The following is a 21,093-nucleotide window of genomic DNA, read 5'->3' as shown; positions in this document are numbered from 1 at the left end:
CAGGTATCATCCTAGTACGACCTGCACCGCAGCTTCAGCTGCTGCCGCTGATAGTATCGGAAGAAGTTCGTGGACGCGAACTGTTGCACATTTATCTAGTAAATCAGTGATTTAGACTGAATGTAAATTCCTGGACAAAAAAACACATTCGAGCTTTAGCGGTATAAGAACGAATGCAAGTATTGATGCGTATTTGACCAAACTACTTGACTGATGCAGTGACCAGCGCTAATTGGGATTTGCTCAGCATCAATCGTCGTTGGGCAACATATACGGTGGACGTCGGTGTCAAGGTTCGATGCCGTAATAGTAGCTGGAGCAGCAGATAGTCCGCCTGTTCCTTGACCGACAGAACCCCAATCGTTTGCATGAGGGTGTAATAGTAAAGAATGTATGGCAGCCGCCGCCGTAGTCGCACTGTCGTCTGTTTTCGCTAAAGTCACACGTCTTTTATCTGATTCGAAGAGGATTATTTAGTCGAGTCTAAGTTTTTCTGCCCAGAGAATTCGACGAAGGATTCGTTCGTTTCACTACGCTTTGATCAAAATCCATGAAGCGAACCAATAACTGATCATACACGATCCTACAAGCTGCGGAAGAGACCATCTTCGCAAACAGCCAAATTTGTTGCTAATAGAACTAGAAGCGGACCAATGAATTTCGTATGTGTCTTGCACGAACGTTATCAGTATACGTAGGTATCGAGTAGTTCGAATATACGGGAGAAGTCACAACTCATTCCCGGGAAGATTATGGTTACCAGTTTCTCTTACGAACTATCGGGGAAGCATAAAAAGCGAACGACAAGCAGGAAAGCAGAGAGGAATGCAACAGTCGTCTATGTGTGCCTTTTGTTTGACCACTCCTGCTTCTTTCTTTTTTTGACGGCTTCTCTGGTCCCCTGCCCTCGCACGGTCGCTCTATGGCCAGGACAAGCCCAGCCGCTGCACAGTGGAGAGATCGTACTCGTACGTATTAACGGATCCCAACTGCAGCAGCAGCACCCGAAATGAAATTCTTAGGTTCATCCAAGACATTAGCAGGCTGGTTGAGCATAAGAGGCGCAGCTGGTTCGAGTGTGATGTTGGCGGTTACAGTTCAAGTCGCTTGTCCTAAGATCGCCAGCGGGACGACGGACATTGGCAAAAATATAAAAGGACAGAAGTGGCCTAGAGATGGTACGGCCACGTTCTTATTTATCTTCGCTCTATATGGACGCACGATAGAAATGAAATGCGCAACACGATATCATACATCAGTCTGGGTGATCAGGTGCCTAGAAGCAATAGTACATCAAACTATCTGCAACGTTTCCTAACGACACTCATTTGTTCCGTCAAAGTATTGCTCGATCCATTCAAAAGGGTACGCCAGGATGGTTTGTGAAATGGTTTTAGCCTATCACTAATTCTGTGACGAGCATTGGGCGCTTTCCTTTGTGAATACGCTATTTGGTTGGGAATTATAGAGGGAAATAATGAACATACGCAGTTGGACGATTCCTATTTAGTTTGTGATCCATGTCACAGTTGCTCCCAGGATAGATGAGCTGGGATGCATTAAGTGTATGTAGTAGTTGACTAAGTCCACGTTAAACTGAAATGCATCGCGCGTCGTTCAGCAGTACGACCTAAATCGGTCAAGGACTCTACTATTTCTATTACTTCTTAGTCATTCTTTGAAACCAATCTGGTGGGGCATCTACCTTTTCTAGACTTCAAGCAAATGATTTTACACATGGCCATGACATAGTTATTTTACTTAAAAGGGAGAATTCGGAGTTTAGCGAAAAGTCTACTCGATCACTCGACCACAAAAAGCGTATCTGCCTGCCTGTTATTTTAGTATTGTCAGGATAGATGCATTGATATAATACGTAGCGCCGTTTTACAAAACTAAAGTATCTAAAATCCTACATTGGCTTCTACGCTGTTAATCAATTCTATCCAATCGTTCTGATCTTATAGGGCGATCTTGGTTGACATTGTTTTCGCCCCCCACAATAATGACACGGTGTACTGGAAATGTCGCGCATGTCCTTTTGTTGAACTAAATTAGCCTGAGCCACTGCAAATACTCTCTAGGGAACATCTATTTGCAATGATAGTAGACTCAACGCACATACAGCAGCCGAAACGATTTTGTCTTCCTTATCGTCAGAATTATTCTAGACTAGATAATCTCCATCCTAGGAGCAATGTTATTACCAGTTTTACATTTATAGTTATATATATATATACTTTTTATTATATATATAATTTTTTTTACGAAAAAAATTACTGCTGCTGATAGATCTGACTGTGTTCTGTACGCACTATAGTATACGTATAAAATATAGCAGTATGCACCATTCACGTTGAAGGTAATGCCCCTCCAAATATCTTGACACCTAGTTATAGCTGTTATTAACTACTTAGTAGATTACACTGTTTTCTATGATCATTATTGTGCTACTACAACTATATTTTGATCTGTTTTATGGTTTCCGACATAAAATTACTTGCGTACATCTAAGTGTGCATTAAGTGGTGTATTGTAGGGGGTAATGCCTACCCAGAACATAAGCATAGCAGTAGATTTCTTTATTAAGAGCTTCGGCATTATATAAAGTTAAGTAGCATTAAACTTAATACTTGTTTCGCTCCTATGGATTCCTAATTTTGTATTCATTTTAGGTTTGTGCAACGATAGGTTGCAAAAAATCCCCGGCATTTGCAAAAAGTTTCGTGGTTTTACTGTTGTTTCTCTTTTCTATTAACCTGCTGATTCTGGCAAGACAACTATAATTACCAGCGAATAAAGATTACTCTGTGAGACATTTCATCGGTATCTGCTGAAGGTTACCTGTATTCAATAGAAATAATGTTGGCTATCCTGATAGTCAAAGTATAATATAACTTTAGTTTGGTTTGGTCTAAGCAAACCAAATGCAATTTGAATTGGAAATGTGTTGTATTTTTATAGTTTTTAGAATGAATCGTGCAGTGCGTTTGTGTATCTTAATTTAGACATTGAACTATACAACTTACAAAGTTGACACTCATGATTCACAGAACATAAACCAACAAACTTGATGTTCTACTAGCCCGAACGATTTCATAGAGGAACACATATCAAGCAAGAGCTCTATTAACTTAGGCGTGCTTTCTGAAAAAGATAGAAAAATTGTAGGTCGAAGAATTTTATTCCTTTTAATTTAGCGAATAGCATTGAAATGATGGCCAATTTCAGGTTATATTGTGAGATTAATGAAGAGTCTTCTTTCACAATAAAATCTTGGAATATCGAACTTTGAAACGGGTCTGTCTACTCTAGAATTTTAAAGCAAGCGGTAGCCGTTCAAATAAAAACCTATATGTCTCATGAAAAAGATGTACATTTGAAAAGATTTCTATCTGGATAATAGCAGTTTCATATGATCATTTTCCTGCCTGACTATGTAAACATCAGACTGGCGTATAATCCTCTTGAGATAGACAAATTGTGCACAACGAATCTGTATTTTTCACCTATGTACTCCACCCCCAGCCATAACGATTCAGCTGGAGCAGTAACCTCATCACCCCATCATTTTACATACGAACCGTATTTGTTGAGCAAAATGGACGCGCGTCGCATTTGTATTCCGTTCGCGCGTTTCCCCCTGCTTCTGTTGCTCTGACCGCTTCGGCGCACATGTTTGATACTATTTGATGCTCTGGCTACTTGATGCTACTATTGTATATTTCGGCACAATTACGCAGCTGTATAAGCTGCTGCTACGTTTTGGTTTTGTTGCCCCCTTCTGCAGTTATCCTTGCGACCTAGCGTAAGTAACCGTAGCGCTAACTCTGAAGTAGTGCCTAACGGCAATACCGTATGTCTTTATACGAACAATCATTCAGCAGTGCTAGAAAGACCCCCGACCCTCTTTTGTACCGAACAAATTTTATTCGTATAAATGCGTTCTCAACGACAGGACTACTGTCCAACTTTCCTGTCCCGTACCGTTCTTTGCGGTTCTATGTAGTTTTGGTGTGTGACTTCGATTTCGTCATCTGGGTGACCACATATTTATATAGTATTATTATGTTTGACTACCTACTCTGATGTCTAATCAGCTTTGGGTAGAGTTATAACCACTGTTCTCTATCCGTTGCTTCATCTTACTCGTTTCTTTGCTTAAGTTAGCCACTTGGCAATATAATGATGGTTTATAATGAAGTTGCACGAGCTCTCACCTTTCGTATTGTATTGCAACTAAGCATATTAAAGTGAGTCTATATATATATATATATACGTGTATTTATACGATACATTTGCTTACGGTAGAAGAAAAAAAAAAGAGTTGCAAAAGATTACTATGAAACAGCATCGCGATGGCAGGTGCAGCATTAAATAATACATAATAAGTAGTATTTTTTATGAAGTTCTTGGCTAGTTACGACTATAAGCCGATCGAGTGTCATCAGACCGTAATTAATTTTTAGGCAAGGTTATCGTTCAGTGTTGAAGATCAACGCTCAGTTATTAATGTTCTATCTATTTTTTTTTGGTGAGAGTATTGGATATATCTTTCGAACGCTGATGATAACACGGGCAATTAGGCTTCCAGCAGAAGAACAGCTTGTTACTTGTAGAATCAAATTAGTAGGTTGGAGACCACGTAAGAAATTATTACATTCCAGGACTTAAAGAAAAACCGGTTTATAATACTGCGCAATAATAGCGTAAGTTCTCTCCAAGGTACGCCTCTCTTTTATCTACCTATATTGGACTTCGTTCGTGTTAGCGTCTTTGCCATCACGTTTCAGGACATGTGATCCGAGCCATCCCATTATGGGCCGACAATGAGCGCATGATCCACGCTTTGTTTGACGTAAAAGTTTCGGCGATTACAGTAAGTAGCTTTTCTGTCTTAGGTCATAAGGTGCGAACATTTCTTCTATGGTCTTCAGCTTTCATATTCCTATTGCTTGAGGACTGCATAACTAGCTGCAAATTGCTAATTTGCTAAAGGCAATATCCTGGTTTACTGTTGTCTATAGTTTTCAATGGTGCTTCCTAGCAGCTTTTTCTCTCTCAAAAAAAAACAGGAAATTGATTACTAAGCGTTGATTTTCGTCACTCAAAGATGCTTTTGCTTTTGAAGTAGACGAATGATCTTCAATCAAATCATAATAGCGAAAGTCAAAGACTTCATGCAGATATCTGCCATATTTTGTTCGTTAGTGTTAATTAGTTTGGAAATTATTCTAAGTCGTCCCGAATCACCTGATATATAAGGTCAGCATTTTACAGTTTATAGCTTTCTATAACTATGTATATTATAAAAGTCTATAACTAGGTTTTACGTTTCAAGTAAGACGTATTAACTCAATTAGCAAGTAAATAGTCACGCATTCAGTAATGAGACGTTCATTTTAAAAGTTTCAGCCCAAGTGTCCGAAAAAGCAGCAGCAGTAACGTTAGTAGGTATTGTCATATTATCGAATCGTTACGCTATTAATAGGTCAGTACAACACAGCTGTCTTGACAAGTAGTTATGACGTCCATTTATCTGTACCTTGAGAAACACGCACACGCAAAACTCGATAGGAAAGATAGAAAGGCATAATAGGAAAAAAGCGGACATTAAGTGTCATCTTCTACCACTAGTTCGTGTTGGTAACGTTGGTCGTTTACTCAGCTTAGATAAATACACTGTCAGAAAACGAAAAAAAAAGCAGGATTCTCTTAAGGCGATAGTTAACGCCAACTGCCTTTTGGTCTATATGGACGAGTGATAAATGGCCTTTCGCATTCATGTGGCGTTGTCGCTAACGCTCCTCGTCTTGTTGCTATTGTTATACTTGTTGATCGGCTCGTGATTATTGGTGAAGAAATCTACCGCTGGTATCACACTGTTACTCTGGTAGTAAATTCGAATTTTATAATATAGGTAATGTTGTGGACAGCCTAGCTAATATACGCTGTTACAGACGTACCTGGCAGATTTGGAAATTGACCAACTTTTGAATTAGTTGCGCTACTATGATCCTACATATAATTTCTTCACCTATGGTTTCTCGAAACATATCGATAATAGGCTATGCTTGCCTTTGGAACTTCGATACCTGGCTACCTCCTCGTTGGTCTTCAACATACGAATGTCCGTTTTGAAATTTTTGTACCACTCACGTACTGTGTTTCCACTTAATGTCTTCGCCAATCCTCGATGAACTGCCATGACGCTGTCGCCTTCGAGGCACAAAGTCTTGACCACTCGACGTTAATGTCCTTTTTGCCTAAAGATGCGCTTCCTTCTGAACTCATTTCTCATTGAATTAACCGGCGTTCACTTGCATGTTTAATGCATACTGGAATATTTACTAGCGTGATTTTGTCTGCTAGTGGCGCCTAATTCAAAAGTTATTCTATTTCGAAGTCCGCCGGGTTTGCTTGCAACAACCGATACATATATATATATATGTATGTGTATATATCGGCTGTATAGTTCGAGCAGTAGGGACGCACTGTATGGACACGAGGGAAACCCTGAACTGGAAAGAGTAAAAATTGTTCTATATATGCAAACGTGGTGATGCGTGGTTTCTGTGCTTAAAAAGTAACCATCACTATCATTGTAACAGACGCAATCGCTATAGTGGTTTGAAGGTGTTATTTTGGTAGTCAGTATTGATGTTTGTTAGCATGACGGAGAAATATTAAAGTGATCGGAGCAGACATCGGGAAAGTCGGTCATCGAGATTCCGTTAAATGTTTAATGCGCGAATAACAACTGCAGAATCGTATTGCGCAGTCTGATGCAGTCTAACACAGATCCAAACAGATATTCATAAAAAAACAACGATCAGCCAACTACTTACCAATGCCGGTCACGCTAAAGCCTTTTTTCTTGTTGCGCTACGAACACATCCAAATCGATTCATACCGTCAAACGGTTAAACGAGCGCACTAAACGCTCTTTAACCAAAGCCATTTTAATCTTTTGGCAGGAACGGCCACAAGCTTCCTCTGGCACGACCAACCCATTTGTACAAAAAGGTTACTATAGTAGGAGATGGTGAGACTATATGGACCATTTTGTTATCTACTAAGATAGTATTGGTCTTACAAACGGTACTGCTGAGTTCAGAGTAATGATTTTCCTTAGCTAGGCATTCTTGTGACATTTTATCAAAGGTTTGTTCCACTTGCTAATAAGCTGACACATAAAGGTGACTGTATTGAATCATAGGAAGCAGTATGCCGTCGATTTTTTTTTTTGAGAATTTTTATTTGAGAGCATACAGACATATATACGCTTGCTTATGGTAGAAAACAAGACAAATATAGATATATATACGTTGTAGTTTGCTGCGTTATGTTACATGTACCAACCTGGCACTTATGATTCTTTTTTGAAATAATTATCGACGACTCGATCAGCACCATGGACCAATACCTACATCGTATTTCAATTAATCATGAATCGTGATTAAACATTGATAATCTTTTACCCTAGCGCTACGGTTATACGAAATCGACGATTTAATCTGAATGGTTAACCCGCGTTAAATTTAAAATTTAATTTACGAATTAAACGCGTTACCATTATAACCATGAGCGCGTGTGCATGGCTGGTTTAAATTTTGACGCTGGCAAATAATTACTAATGTGTATCGTTGCCATGCCGTTTCAAAAATCTGTTCACTAGTTCAACCAGATCGATGGAGCATGAAGCAATGGGGAGAAACATGTCATATAGCACTTCATATCGAGGCCGATACTCCACAGTATCAAAAGTTTACCCCTCGCAGGTTTCGGCCGGAAAATGAAAGAGGTTTCATTATGTTGTGAGCCACCGTTTGGATGAACCTCATATAATAACTCATCAATAAAATAACTCGGAATGATTCAATAGATAGGAAGTAAAGCCTCAAAAGATCAGCTACAGGTCAAGGAAAAAAACAACTCGGTTTTTTTCTTTTCCTTAAACAAAATACATCTCCTGAATATGCCAGGATTGGGGCCATTTAAAACCCGGCTGCACACTATACAATAGAGCTTCATCCTATTGTAGACAAATCATTGACCTCGTTAGCTTAGCCGTAAATGATTATGGCGCATCGTCTTTTGTAACTCTATTCACACCCATTTCACGGGAAACAAACACCTTTTCTTTAGATTTGCTGAATGGATAACTTTTGTGCACACAGTCAGGCCCATGTAATTCCACCTTGTGGTACTCTACAGGATAAAAAAACTCTTGGCATCGTGTAGGTTACAGGATAGAGAAATCTTTGGCGAATATATGAGTATAAGCTTCCGTTTTGTGACAATGGATCTTTTTAGCTGTCGCTTTGAATACATTGTGACTCGTTCCGAATCGATCGTCCCGTACCTGAATGATAATTAACCGTTAGATGCATACTCGTAACGCATAGAACTCGTAAAATATAGAACAGCTTTAAAGTAAAATATGGAAAAAAAAATTGTTAAGACAGTTAGATGTTTTTTTCGCAGAGGGTCTGAACGGCAACGATTTACCGCTAGCAAGCGTTTCCGGATCCATTAAGCAGTGCCTTAATAAGAGGAACTACAGGCCTCTTCCTAGACGATGTCAGATGTTCATTAAGTTTTGTGGAATCATAAGTGTGATGTAGTATGGTAAACTTTGATTGTATACAGCATATATAAAGAAGAGAGTCTACTGAAAATAATGCTACGCGTGTTAGCTTCGCTAGGATAAATCCTGGCTCATCGCTCTATTGGCGACACACACGTATATGTGAGTAAGTATCTGTAGGTGCGGATTGTTATTGCGGAACAGATTGCAGTGGCAGTAGATTCTAACATGGCTCTAATGAGCAAAAGGGTAGCCAATTAGTTACTGCAAAATAGAGGAAGAGAAAAAATTTATGTTGACAGACCAGCTGAGAGCGGTGAGGCGAGAACGGCCGGAAATACTCATACGGCTGCTGCCGTATTTCATGCAAAGCAGATCTGATCGGACGCCGACGGCGAAATTTAATTTATTTAGCCACGTTAGCCACGGCAGCAGTCCTGCTGTTATTAGCAGCAGCAGCGGCGGCGGCCGTCCGAAGAGGTGATTACATTAAGGACCAACGCATTCGGGTCAGATTTTTTCTTTTTGCTTAACCTGTTTCGCAGCACGTGCGTGTGTAGAGCTCACCAGGACACTCGTTGGCCCCAAGACATCTTTTGTCGTCGAGGGATTGAGTGACGCTTTAGTAAACGAAGATTCTTCATTCTACGAGATATAAAAAACATAATCATAACTCTGCTTGATTTTTAGGTAACGCTGGTTGCAATGATGCAACTTTGACAGTCCGACAGTCTGATCGAATCCGGCCGCGGCCGCTGTATATATGTCATAGGGTATCGACCGCATCTTACCTATAATTCCGCAATCCGAAAACGAGCAAATATGAGCAGTTTGCTGAACCGCCTTAGTCACTGCACCAGTGTATTGCAATGAGGTTCACTATACGCAGATAGCGCACTTGAGTGTTAGTGCAAGGTCGACTTCCATCTACTTCGGCAGCCCTGATGCATCCTTCAAAGTAGTGAAAATGATATTCTCGTTGCTTCAAGACATATAAATGTAAAAATATAAAAGACATTAAGGATAAAAAATATAAACATAAAAGACATATAAACCTAACCTAACCAGACGCAATATACATATGAAGCAAGTGACGATTACGTCAGAAGACGGGGTTAATAACATCGTCAGTGAAGATAAAGCTTCTAACGTTCATTGGGCGCGTTTATTTCTGCTGTTTTGAATGCTTGCGCTGGCGCTTCCGCTGTTATCCCTGCTGGCGTTTGGTCCGTTAATCCACTCATTCATCCGCACTTGACCGCCGCTGGCTACTTGACTGGGTGGCGCGCCAGCCGGTTCACTCAGGCACGTCGCTCTGCGTCAACGATCAGTTGCAGCCTTCCTGACGGCTTGAAAGCAACAGAAAGGACGATTAGGATAGGACTCAATGGGGCGAAGTAAAGGAGCCTCCTGGAACCCATGTGGGATGAGATGTAATCTGGAAATCGGAGGCTATCTACGTTGACAAAATGAGGCGGACAAGAAAATAAGGTAACAAAAAACAGAAGAGGAAATGTCTGGCCGACCCCGAAAGCCCCCGGCGAGGAAACTGCGATCATGAGTACTACAGCTACTCCCAATAGATCTCGTATTTCCGATAGCGATAGCTGTATCTATCACTGCTCTAAGAAATCAATTGAATGGAAAAGGGTGTGCATGCAGTTCTGTGTGTTTGTGACAGATATGTGGGTGTGGGTTAATGCCTTGCAGTTTGTCCCTAAACTTTGCTGTATTCTCTAAACTCATTCAGTTGGCAACACGATTTGTGGAACTGCTTACTTGCTCGGCCGAGGCAATTATTTCGCAGTGTTTGCCCTGTCAAGTTCCGACTGGGCCGCAATGTGACATATTTTTATCTATCGTTCCTTATACATGACTGAGTGGGAGGAAACTCACTAGGCATGCCCGAGTGTCCATATAAGCGTATATATAGTATGGCGACATATAAAAGCTGACTAAACGCCTGGGCGTTACGGACCAACCACGTTAAGCGAGACGCCAAGCGATGATACGATTAACGATAAACAATCATGTCTCGTATAACTAGACTAGTTTCCTATGCGTTTTCAGACTCCTCCCTCGTCCTTTGTTCCCGAAATGTTAAGATCAGCCCGCTGCTGATGATGGCTTTGGCAAGCATTGGACAAATTGTAGTGTTAGCGAATTGGAAGTTAACACTGACCAACGACGCTACTGCTGCTGCTGCTGCTGCTGCTGCCTCAAGAAATAAGTATTGACCGATATCGTAATATCAGAACGTCAAGCAGACAACATGGGTAGACACGCAGCTAGTAACTTGTCGCCATCGTTCAGCAATTTCTCTTGAAAAAGATGCGAGCAAGATGACCAGCGCCGAGCCTAGTGGTTTAAGGGTCGGCTGGTCGACCTGAACGCGAACGAATAGCAGCTTCAGGAAGAGTAATAATTACTAATGAGATTTTAGTTGACGCACAATGGCTCTGTCTTACCTGGCCGTACATCTTACGAGCTGACTAGAAGTGTAGTGCGAGAGCACTCAACAGATTTGAGCTTTTACATTGTGAACTTGATTTTACCTATTAAACGGATAAGAAATTTTGGTCATGGTATTGTGACTAATGGCGTTATGAGCAGTAGAACGGTGGAAAATCAACTACGAGACATTGTTAAACAAATCTAAGCTAATGTAAACAGATAAACAAATTTTGTCGATGGTAAAAGTATGAGACAGACTTACGCTGACTAACCGAGGCCGTATCCTTAGTTAATCATTAGAAAATCAGCTAACCATTATAGCAATGCTTGGTTTCGAGGAAATGCCAAAGTTGCAAGAAAATGCCTGAAAAGTTTTCTGTCTTTAAAAGTAATCTATCCTTAAAACGCTATATATATATATATATATATATATTTAGGTTATAACGGGCAGCTCAAAATTGATAAAATTATACAAAGCCCTAGTTTTCTTTTTAAGGAAATTTTGCTTCTCCCTAAGGTGATCTTTTATATATATTGTTAAAATACACTTATTGATAGAAGTAAAGATTTTGCCAAATAATTACTCGTCTTATTTTTATTACTACCTTTGAAAATGGCATTGTTTTGCAACACCCAGATTCAGGCTACCGTCAGACTGTCCGGTTCTTCCTCCCTATGTTAGTTACAGGTGAGCAAACTTGAACTTCGTGAAGTTTCTGCATCAATTCTACGGCCACGATACGATGTCTTATGCCGTAAATTTTACTGAAATATTAATGTAGAGTTAGGACGATTGACTCGCTCGGCGAATGTTGGTCTGGCCTGACTAACTGGATAATGATACCTCAATAATATTTGACAATAAAACCTATACTCAGAACAACCCTAACAATATCGACATAGTTAGATTTAATGTATAGCAAAAAGGCGGACGATTTTCGGCCGGCCGATATAGAACGGTTTTCGGTCAATAGATAAAAATCATCGATGGAACTACTTTATAATTAACATCTGGATCCTGCTTCTAGACCAGCGCGTGACTGTCATTGAAGAAAACACAGCCAAATTTGTTCTTTTTTATTCCACTTTGCTACTGGTAAGGAGATTATCTTCGCGATTATTACTCACTCCAGATAATCGACTTTCTTCAAGTCTTGAATTGTCGTCGTTACGACGTGTAGTCTACCACAGGAGCAGTATTATTCGCTGAAAAGTTGTAAGACAAAAGTATTATTTCAATTCACTATTTTGCCAATCGCCTATAACCGACTGCTATGTTGAACGAGTAATTATGTTCGTGTTCTACATTAAAATTTCGCTATTTATTACGCACTAAGACGAATTCTCTAGACAAAACGGTTTTATGTCATGGATAGTGATAGGTTGTTCACAGCGGCCGACCCCTTGAATAGATAGGTACATTTATCACTCTTAAGACAATTGTGCAATGTGTTTCATTGATCTACTCGTTTCTAGCTTCAGCGGGAATATTCGCGGCGCTTCGCCTTGTATAATAATGATATGATGTATACATGTGGTAAATGCATGCCCATATATGATCGAGAGGCCGCAACTAGGAAGATGTCATGGACGCTCGTAGTGGTACGAGATGGAACGGTATATTCTAAAGAAGCCGACTTATGAACTATTATTTACCTACCTGTACCGCCATGACGAACAATCCAGAAGCGACTTCACCACCTTAATATGCCGGGCGAATTTCTCATCTGCAAAGCTAGCAGACTAATGTGTATCGTATAGTAAGATTTATATATAGCCCACATGAACGTCCTTGGTCTGCAGGCAGATATAGCCGGACAGAATCTTTTTTTCACCCAGCGCCAACAACCTATTCTACACAATTGATTTTAGTATTTTGGTCATCACCACCGCGGTTGCTCTCCTTGCCGTAGCTGCTACAAAGATAGCTATGCCCCACCGCTCCGTTTCGATTAGTGGAACGTGTCATCAGTCCTCGAAGAAGAAGAGGAGGCGCAGCCGGAGGGGCAGGACAACAACCAACGCAAAAGGGGCTGATGGCAACAACAGCAAAACTAAGACTAGCATGAAAATGTATTGAGATGTTTCGATTAATGCTGATCTGCTTGCTACGTCCCTCTGTCTGCGATCCTTTCTGATCTTAAGTCCGCCCCGGCGATTGGCATCACAAGCGAAAATGGCATACCACTTTTTACCTCGGGATAGCTGCAGCGGTTCCAGTGACGGTCGTGGTAGACTAGAGGAACGTCACTTTGCGACACCCCTTGCACAGAGGAAACGCCGGAGCAGCACAGGTATATAGATACATACATATATATATGTGGCCGAGTATGCCAACGAACTCTGTATCTCTGTGGTCTCTGGGTCTATGACCGCGGATATGGTTACGTTGTCTCCCAAAGAGGTGAAGGGGAGGTACTGATTCAGCGAATGTGAGCTCCTCCCGGTTGTTGTAGGGATGGAAAAAAATAGAGGACTACTTACCGGATGCTTGTTTCAGAAGAAGGCAGATCTCGACGGCGAACGCATAGAACCCAAGGAAGAAAAGCGGGCCAATTGGATTAAGCTAGCGAAATGGGACCTGAAAAAGTCTTTTTCCAAATCCGGTACTATGAAGTGGTCTCTTAGTAGCTGTGTGCTAAACAAGGATTGGTGGCATGGGCAAAAAGGGCAGAAGTAGTACATAGTAGTAATAGTCGAAAACCTAGTTTCTCAGTGTCCAACTTGTTAATAGGCAAAGCGGTTAAAGGCGGTCCCTGGAAAAAGGACAACTCAGAAAAAGGAATAATGACTAAGAAGTAGGAGAAGCGTATGAGGGTCTGCTATGTACGTGAGCAGTACATCTATGCGTATCGTTTGGTCAGTGAAATGCCCGGCTAAAGCAGGCGGAAATGCTGACGCCGACATTGGACGTTTGTTTTATATTTTCTGAGAGGAGTAAAAAAGAGCCTTCTAAATATACAGTTCTATTAGTCCGTTTTGTAACCGGTCTAAATTGTTTTATCACCCTTTGTTATATGGTAGATAAAAACACCGCTGGCTGGTTTGACTCGCCAAAGCGGCTTGACTAATATTCACCACAATTTCAAAGTCCAGCCTTAGGATGTAGAAAATTTATAGTTGATTACGTTAATTATGTCGTAAATCATATTGTCTTACTAGTTACGTGCGGTTTGTTAAACGACACTTATAGCTACTATTACGACTAATGCACTTAGGTCAATCATGACGGAAAACTTGTTGAGACGTGTTGACTTCTTACTTGTGTTTAGATCGGTCCTGTACAGCATATACTTGAACTTCGTGCCCTAGGCCTAAAGTCGTGCAGGTATGTACCTGCCCGAGACAATAAAGGCGCCTCTTCAATAGCTGTATGTGCACATTGTATGCGTGTGTGTGTGTGTGTGAAGCTGGATTTGCCGTAAAGCCTTTTTCTATGCACATCATTACTAGTAGCAGTGACGCCTCTATCGTTTGTCTGCTGTAACGACAAATCGGGAGCTGTCTGAGCGAAGGCAGCACGAGCCGACGGAACGTGGGCGGTGCGTGATACGCATATATAGCCGCCTGTCAATGGCCGTCCTAGTAGCACGTGAGCTGCTGCTACGAAGTAGGAGCGGATGAGCGACAGTATCAGCGACAACCGTTCGAGCGCAGAACGGAACAGAGGGGGATGATAGAATGATCAAGCGGCCGCACTCATATGTTACTGCAGCCAATAATAACAGATCCATGAATAGAATTATAGTAAACAGGTATATGACAATTAATACCAGTTTATGTAGCTCAAGGGATACGCCAAATGCTCTAGGTCCAATCTCTTTCTGATCTAGTGCCTAATATACGACGTAATGCTTCTGTCAAAAATGTGTCCGGCCAGAAAGGCAACCGATTCCGCTGGTTGGCTGGTCGAGCAAAAGAAGACCACATCGATTAATAGTACGTGCTTTCCGAGTGCTGCCCTGTAAAGACCAAACTGTTCGTTTGGTCTTGTCAGCATCGCCACGACTCATGTACAAGAGCGGCTCAGGATCATGTGTACTATTGTCATGCACTGCAGGAAAGCAAGAAGGGGAGGAAACGGTGTCATTGCTATTGCTTACGAACAACCGATTTCTTCCGTTATTAGTGGTGGCTATCCGCCGTCCCGTTCAAGTGGCAGATGTAGATACGGTCGTTGCGGCACTAGAGGCGTTGAACTCTTCGGCGGCCGTATGCAAGAACTGTAACTAAACGCCCCCAGAGTCTGGCCCTGCCTTTACGTTGCTGTTTGCTTCATTTACTGAAGTTTCTCTGCACAGTCCGCTCCAGCCCGGCGACGGCACTTTCAGTTCTGTCGGGATGTCGTGATCGTTGTGGACGGTGTCCTGCCTCATGCTGAGATCTTGCGGCTGCATCTGCGAGACCTCACGCTGGATTCCAGCTATTGCTGTGCTGGTGGTAGCAGCAGCATCATCGGCAAGGGCATGGGTAATAATACTGCATGCACCCAATGTATTATTACCTACGCTGTTGTTCAGTTCATTCGGGAGGTTCTCATTATACTGCCACTAGTGCTACCGTTGAGTGAGTAAATTGAGAAGCTACCAAAATTAGCCAGTACTTCCTGTTGTGCTAGTTCGATATACTTTTCAACCTTAAACGGGACTCCATGATTAAACAAGATGCATATGCTGGTTTGCGTTCGTCGCGCGGCCGTTGTGGGCAACATGACGGCTAAATGGTCCAAACGACAAATAAATACCATAAATAATATAGAAATGAAGAGAAGTTCTCACTATTCGACATGGCTTATCCAGCTCCGTGCGTAAATAATGTTTTTGCCGAGATCGACAAAAGGACTTCTACAAACAACAGCAAGAGAATGACGAAAAGATGTCACGTTGCCGGTGCTGACGTAGTCGTCATAAAATGTTTAGTTACGTCTTAATGACCATTTCGGCTACCTGAAGCGATGACAAATCAAAACATCGTAAGATCCACCAGCTGCAATGGTTTAACGTACATCTGTCAGTCTCCCAAAGGCGTGACCAAGTTTTAGCTGAAATTAGCTGTTAGCATATGACTAGCCAAAGATGGAACCCGATTGAGAAAGAGGCACGCATCGTTATCATCATGAGCAATATCGTCGTCACTGTGGAATAAACGTCAGAGAAATGCAAATAAGAACAACTCGAAAGGCTGTTCAATATGACAGTATGGCCACTTTGGAGATATACCATGCTGCTATGGCCGAGATAGTGTCATCATACATCAGACGGTTATTCTCGTCACGCTATTCGGACTGCTACTTTTGGTAGCTAGCAAAAAAACCGCGAGATCCTCGTGTCGATCGAAAGCGGCGGCTGCGGCCAATGCGTTGGCGCTCACGTTATGCGTGTACGTCTGTGCAGACAGCGTTTGACAGTGTCACTAGTAAGCAAGGATACAGATCGTTGCTCTAGCGGTCTTTACAGCGTCATCTTCCGTTAAACATAGAATATATTACAGATGAGAACCAAGTGTTATGGCCAAGCGGAGATGACTATGGCTGCTAAAATGAATATGTCTCTAGACGCAAGAGGTTCTAATAGGGCAACGAATACAATACAGCCGGCAACGACTAAATAGGTGAAACGTCCTACCAGTAACGTGTCGTCAACGTGTGCGTGTGATCTTCATCTGCATAGTCTAGAAGGATGCGGCCTTTCTAGCAGTGTATAGCGCCGTTATTAGCACGACGGCAAATACAATGCACTCAGAAAACACCTGTTCTAATGATCATGATCACGCTAATTTAAAGGTGTATTGCTGGGTGTAGGATCGGGGAGCTTTACTAAATATTGTCTTCTACATGTAGAAGCGTCTTTGTGTTGAGCACTAGTCTAATGCTAATACGTGTCATTGATGCCGATCCCTACACGGTGTACGCGTTCGTACGACATTCATTTAGCCCGTTGTCCACGTTACTACACCAGCGAGTCACCCACAATTATTAGTTTGGCAGCAGGTGATGTCTTGACAGCAGAGCGAAGTCGTGCAGTCTAGTTAACGTTCTGGTCAGCAATCGCAGTAGCGAAGACGGGCCCCGCGCCTCGGCCACTCGTATATTCTATTCAATGTATATAGCAATTGAATAGTGATAATAATGGGAAGCTGGTCGCTCCGAAGGTGTCATGTACCGCGCGATGAGCGGTCTGAGGAAGAACTAGTTCATCCCGCTGCCGACGGTCGCGTCGATTCCGTAATCACTCCACAGACTAACAACGCATCATAATACAGGTACAGCCCTTGAAGCTAAATCCACCGTTGGGGTCGTTGAAGTCAACCAGTCTGATATAGACGGCTTTATAAATAATTACTCGGTATCTGTTCGTTTCTTTGACTGTAGTGCGGTATCGCTACGATTGGCTAGTGAATACAAATGATAGAATTTGCGTTCTGCAACAACAATTACTACCACCTGGCGTGTAGCCGTAACGTTCCGTCGTTCGTGATAGTAGTAATAAGAAAAAGGCGCTAAGAGGAATAGACAGAGCCTAAAATAATGGTACTAATTTTTTTCCATTGTCAAGACCTGCTACGTTCTTATCGTTGTCATTGTTAAGGTAGCAATTGCGGATCTTTTAGGCCCGACTTCGTGGTCGTCACTTCAGAAAACTGTTGTCAGCAGCAACAACAACAACATCACCTGTCACATAATCGTCTCATAATTTCAAGCAGAGTTGCCATCACCTTAACGGACATATGGGCTAATCGTCACTTGACGCGCTCGTCCGCTTCGGATCATTTATTTTGTTGTTTATTTCTATCTTCAGTTCGCGCGTCTCGCATCAGTCACTTAAGCTGCGCTTACCATTGCACTTAGCCTAACTTATCTACCGTCGCATTGAAGTTTGAATTGGCGATCTATGGCCTTTCAATGGTAATCCATTTATATCGCAAGCTGTATATATTCAAGTGGTCCAACCAAATCTAAAGCTTAAGCTATAGCATTACTTTGATATCAGACAGCTCCGATCAAATTATCTATTTAAGGACGGGCAATAAATCGAAGTTACCGTCTGCCGAGTCTGTTTACAAACGAGTGTGCGCTTATTCATAGCCGTTATAGTGCTCGGTTCTGTTCAGTCCAGCAATGCCAATGCTCAAAGCTGGCGAATCTTCGCTGACAGCGACATGCGAGTGGCGGTGTTGTTGCCTCTGTTGTTCAGGCCTTTGCCTGCTATGACCTCTTGTCTTTGCGCTCTTACCAGTGCCTTCTCATCAGCAGCAGCAGCGGTAACTCTTGGACGGAGCTGGAAACATCAAGGCAGAATTCCTCACTGCCGCAGCTGTTTGTATATATGTCCCGCTGTTGCAAGATGTAACATCTGTGTGGCAATGCCTGTTTGGTCCGTGAGTGACCTCTGACATCGTCTCGGCCGGCATCCGAGCATCGGATGCTGGCCACTCAGACGTTACGCTGCTGTCGGGTAGTGATATTGGTAAGTGATGGTAACGGCTCTGCCAACGGCGCCATCCATTGAGAAGAAATACGCGCGCAGCATGACAGCAGACAGGAGAGGGCAGCACACGTACTTGTTTGTAAGTGTGCTACTGTCGTCACTCGGGGCAGAATAGGCACTATGACGGCGTGCGTTTGCAACGCGGAATATCGCCCCGAATATGATGGACCGATGATATGCCGTGTCGATCGGTACAGCGCGCGCATAATAGTAAACTACTCCATAACTCTCGAAGTCACTGCTGCCGCTGGCCTCACTTTGCTGCGTGCGTGACTTCTTCAGATCATGTATATGTACGTCACACGACGAATCACTGATGTCGGCCGACTGTGGGCCTTCTTTCTTCGGCAGAAACAGCAGCGTAAACAGAAACAACACACGCATCGAATACTTTGTGTCCCTTAGTCATTTAGCCTCCGCCCCCTTAGGATCCGGATAGCGGCAATCTGCGTCTCTATCGTGCCATGAAGAATGTAAAGGACTGCGAGGGGCGGGAGTTGTTGTTGACGACAAAGAAGATTATTGACTCCAGATACTTCACCCTACGAGGACCGCAATGGCGATAGGAAACGATGAGTAGAAAGAATCCCTTAGCAGCTGCAATACCGCACTGCTACACGGGCTTTCTCGCACGATATGCATATATATGAAGAAAACAAAAAACCGGGCGCACACGAAATGGCTCGTTTATTTGCGCTTATGTGGATTCTTTTGTAATGACAAGTTCTCGTTATTTCCTTCGCCATATTCACGACACACATCTCTGGAATATCTTTCAGTAAAGATTTGTGCTTCCAGTCCGCGGTATTATTTAATCGTTTCGCGGTCCCTCTTAACTACAAGTACACCTATCAATTACTGATAAGTGCTATTGATCGAGTAGCCAGCGAAGGATGTGCCAGTGCCCAATAATCAAAACAAAAAGAAAAATGTCATAGGCCAACCGTATTCAGCCGCAAAACACTTGGCAGCGACTGAACCCTGTTGGGCAACGCATAAAGCTTCAATAGAGTAATTACATCTTAGGCGAAAGAGGGCAATGTATCAAGAAGCCTCGTGAACAATAGGAAGCAAAATAAAAAAAACGATGTGTTAGAATGAAGCGTTTTTTGCGTCCTGTTTTAACCAGAGCACCAACACTCTTTTCCTATCGCATCTAGAGGATCATCAAGAAAACCTCCGTCTTATTTTGCCCTAGTCTCGTAAGTGACTGAGCAATTCATCCAGGATATATATATATATATATGAGAAAAAAAAGAGAGAAAGAGATGAGTTCGCAGGAACTTTTCTTTTCGTTAGTGCTACCACAATAACCGCGTAGATCAACATTATCGGCGATGTTCTAAAAACGAAAAAATATAACAAAAGAAGACAGATTGCATCCGGGCTAAACTCAGTCAACCATCTTCCTGACGCGCCTCATCGAACCGAGCCAACAGGTCTTTATTAGAATTTGACATTAGCGACAAACAAAGACTTACAGAAAAAGCCAAGCAACAACAAACTATAGGTATCCATTGATAAGGCATAGTTCCAGTGGAGCAAAAGTGTACGTGGATTCATGAAGCACTTGTCAACTGCGAGGGTTCGTTCTATTTGATAAGGCCTTCAAAGAACTTTTCCATTTAGCGCTAACGTGCGACTGTCGATGAAGTAAAGGTTAACACACACACATACGCATAAGCGCGTAATCATTCCCACATGATGACGGAGTAAAAGTCTAATTCACTTTTAATGATAGCCGCGGGTTTCACAACAGAGTTGCATACGGCCTACTAGGCAGATTCGTCCAATTACGTCTAGGCAGTAGCGCTTATTAATAATAGATTGAAGAGAAAAAATAATTATCAAATAAGTGCGCAGTGCAACACGCTGAAGGTTACCGTGAGTGCAGAAAAGTCGGTCTCGATGCTATCAATTATAAATACTGCTTTTTCTGCAGCCTTTGTTGTTGTTGTTGTGAGGTTGTAATTAAGGCTATAGCCGTCGATGAAGTCCAGGGCCTATCCACCGGCTGCAGAGCAAGACAAGGGGCAAACGACCCTCTACTTTTTTGTTCCATTATATCAGCATCGACAACACGTTTGTATGGCCGTAGAATCGATAAAGTCATGCTTCATGTCATGAAGTCAACTTTGGATTTGGTGTTTGTGTAGGTTTTGGGGTTAGATAAGGCATCTTAATGGTGGCAGTTAGTAATGCGTCTATACAACGCTGGAAGGCCGGATTGGGGAGTATTGGGGCTCGTGACTAACAAAAAAAGGTTAAGGTCAAGATACGTATTGCACAAAAGTCGTAGCAACTCAACGAAAGAAAATAGGCTTTTGTTGATAAAATGCGAAAAGAACAAAGCACACAGTTAGCATTTGTCCTTCCTTTTAGTATATTTCTGGTACCCCGGTGGCGATGCCAGTGATGGTACGACAAACGAAATCGACTGGGGTGACATCTGGCGACTCACCAGCGCAAAAGTTCTCATTCGATTCAGAGTTAGTACTGATACACATCTGCGTATCGAGTATATTGCACTTCAGACTACTTTGCGATGGTGGATATAGGTTA

General features: G+C 42.3%; 2 protein-coding genes and 1 long non-coding RNA gene across 19 annotated transcripts in view; 1 reads left to right on the top strand and 2 right to left on the bottom strand.

The window, feature by feature from the left end:
• Nucleotides 1-7,008, bottom strand: part of LOC111244579 (uncharacterized) — a 52,607-nt gene extending 45,599 nt beyond the window's left edge. For 2 of the 10 annotated variants that reach the window (XR_015322094.1, XR_015322096.1), the window contains exon 1: nucleotides 6,849-7,008. Coding sequence is in view for 4 of the 10 variants with exons in the window: in XM_086981325.1 (XP_086837451.1) it covers nucleotides 6,164-6,208 (45 nt within the window). In the remaining 6 variants the exon portion in view is untranslated. Of the gene's footprint in view, nucleotides 1-6,095; nucleotides 6,786-6,848 lie in introns of those variants that run through there. The other 8 variants (XR_015322092.1, XR_015322093.1, XR_015322095.1 and 5 more) reach the window with 8 other exon arrangements.
• Nucleotides 1-21,093, top strand: part of LOC111244938 (protein O-linked-mannose beta-1,2-N-acetylglucosaminyltransferase 1-like) — a 98,270-nt gene that overhangs the window by 29,123 nt on the left and 48,054 nt on the right. The gene's annotated exons all lie outside the window — the stretch shown is intronic.
• On the bottom strand, nucleotides 8,849-18,282 carry LOC147757690 (uncharacterized). 3 transcript variants are annotated; one of them, XR_015322108.1, is made up of 4 exons: nucleotides 12,705-18,282; nucleotides 12,173-12,250; nucleotides 11,307-11,809; nucleotides 8,849-9,939 (listed from the first exon to the last, which is right to left on the bottom strand). It is a non-coding gene; the product is annotated as an uncharacterized LOC147757690 (long non-coding RNA). The 3 variants fall into 3 exon arrangements; XR_015322107.1 differs by having other exon boundaries at nucleotides 8,849-11,408; nucleotides 11,650-11,809; XR_015322106.1 differs by having other exon boundaries at nucleotides 8,849-11,809.

Source organism: Varroa destructor, unplaced genomic scaffold (assembly GCF_002443255.2).
Source record: "Varroa destructor unplaced genomic scaffold, Vdes_3.0 BEIS01000002.1, whole genome shotgun sequence".
Taxonomy (NCBI): Eukaryota; Metazoa; Arthropoda; class Arachnida; order Mesostigmata; family Varroidae; genus Varroa; species Varroa destructor.
The sequence above is the reverse complement of the archived record's forward strand: the minus strand, read 5'-3'. Positions and strand labels throughout refer to the sequence as shown.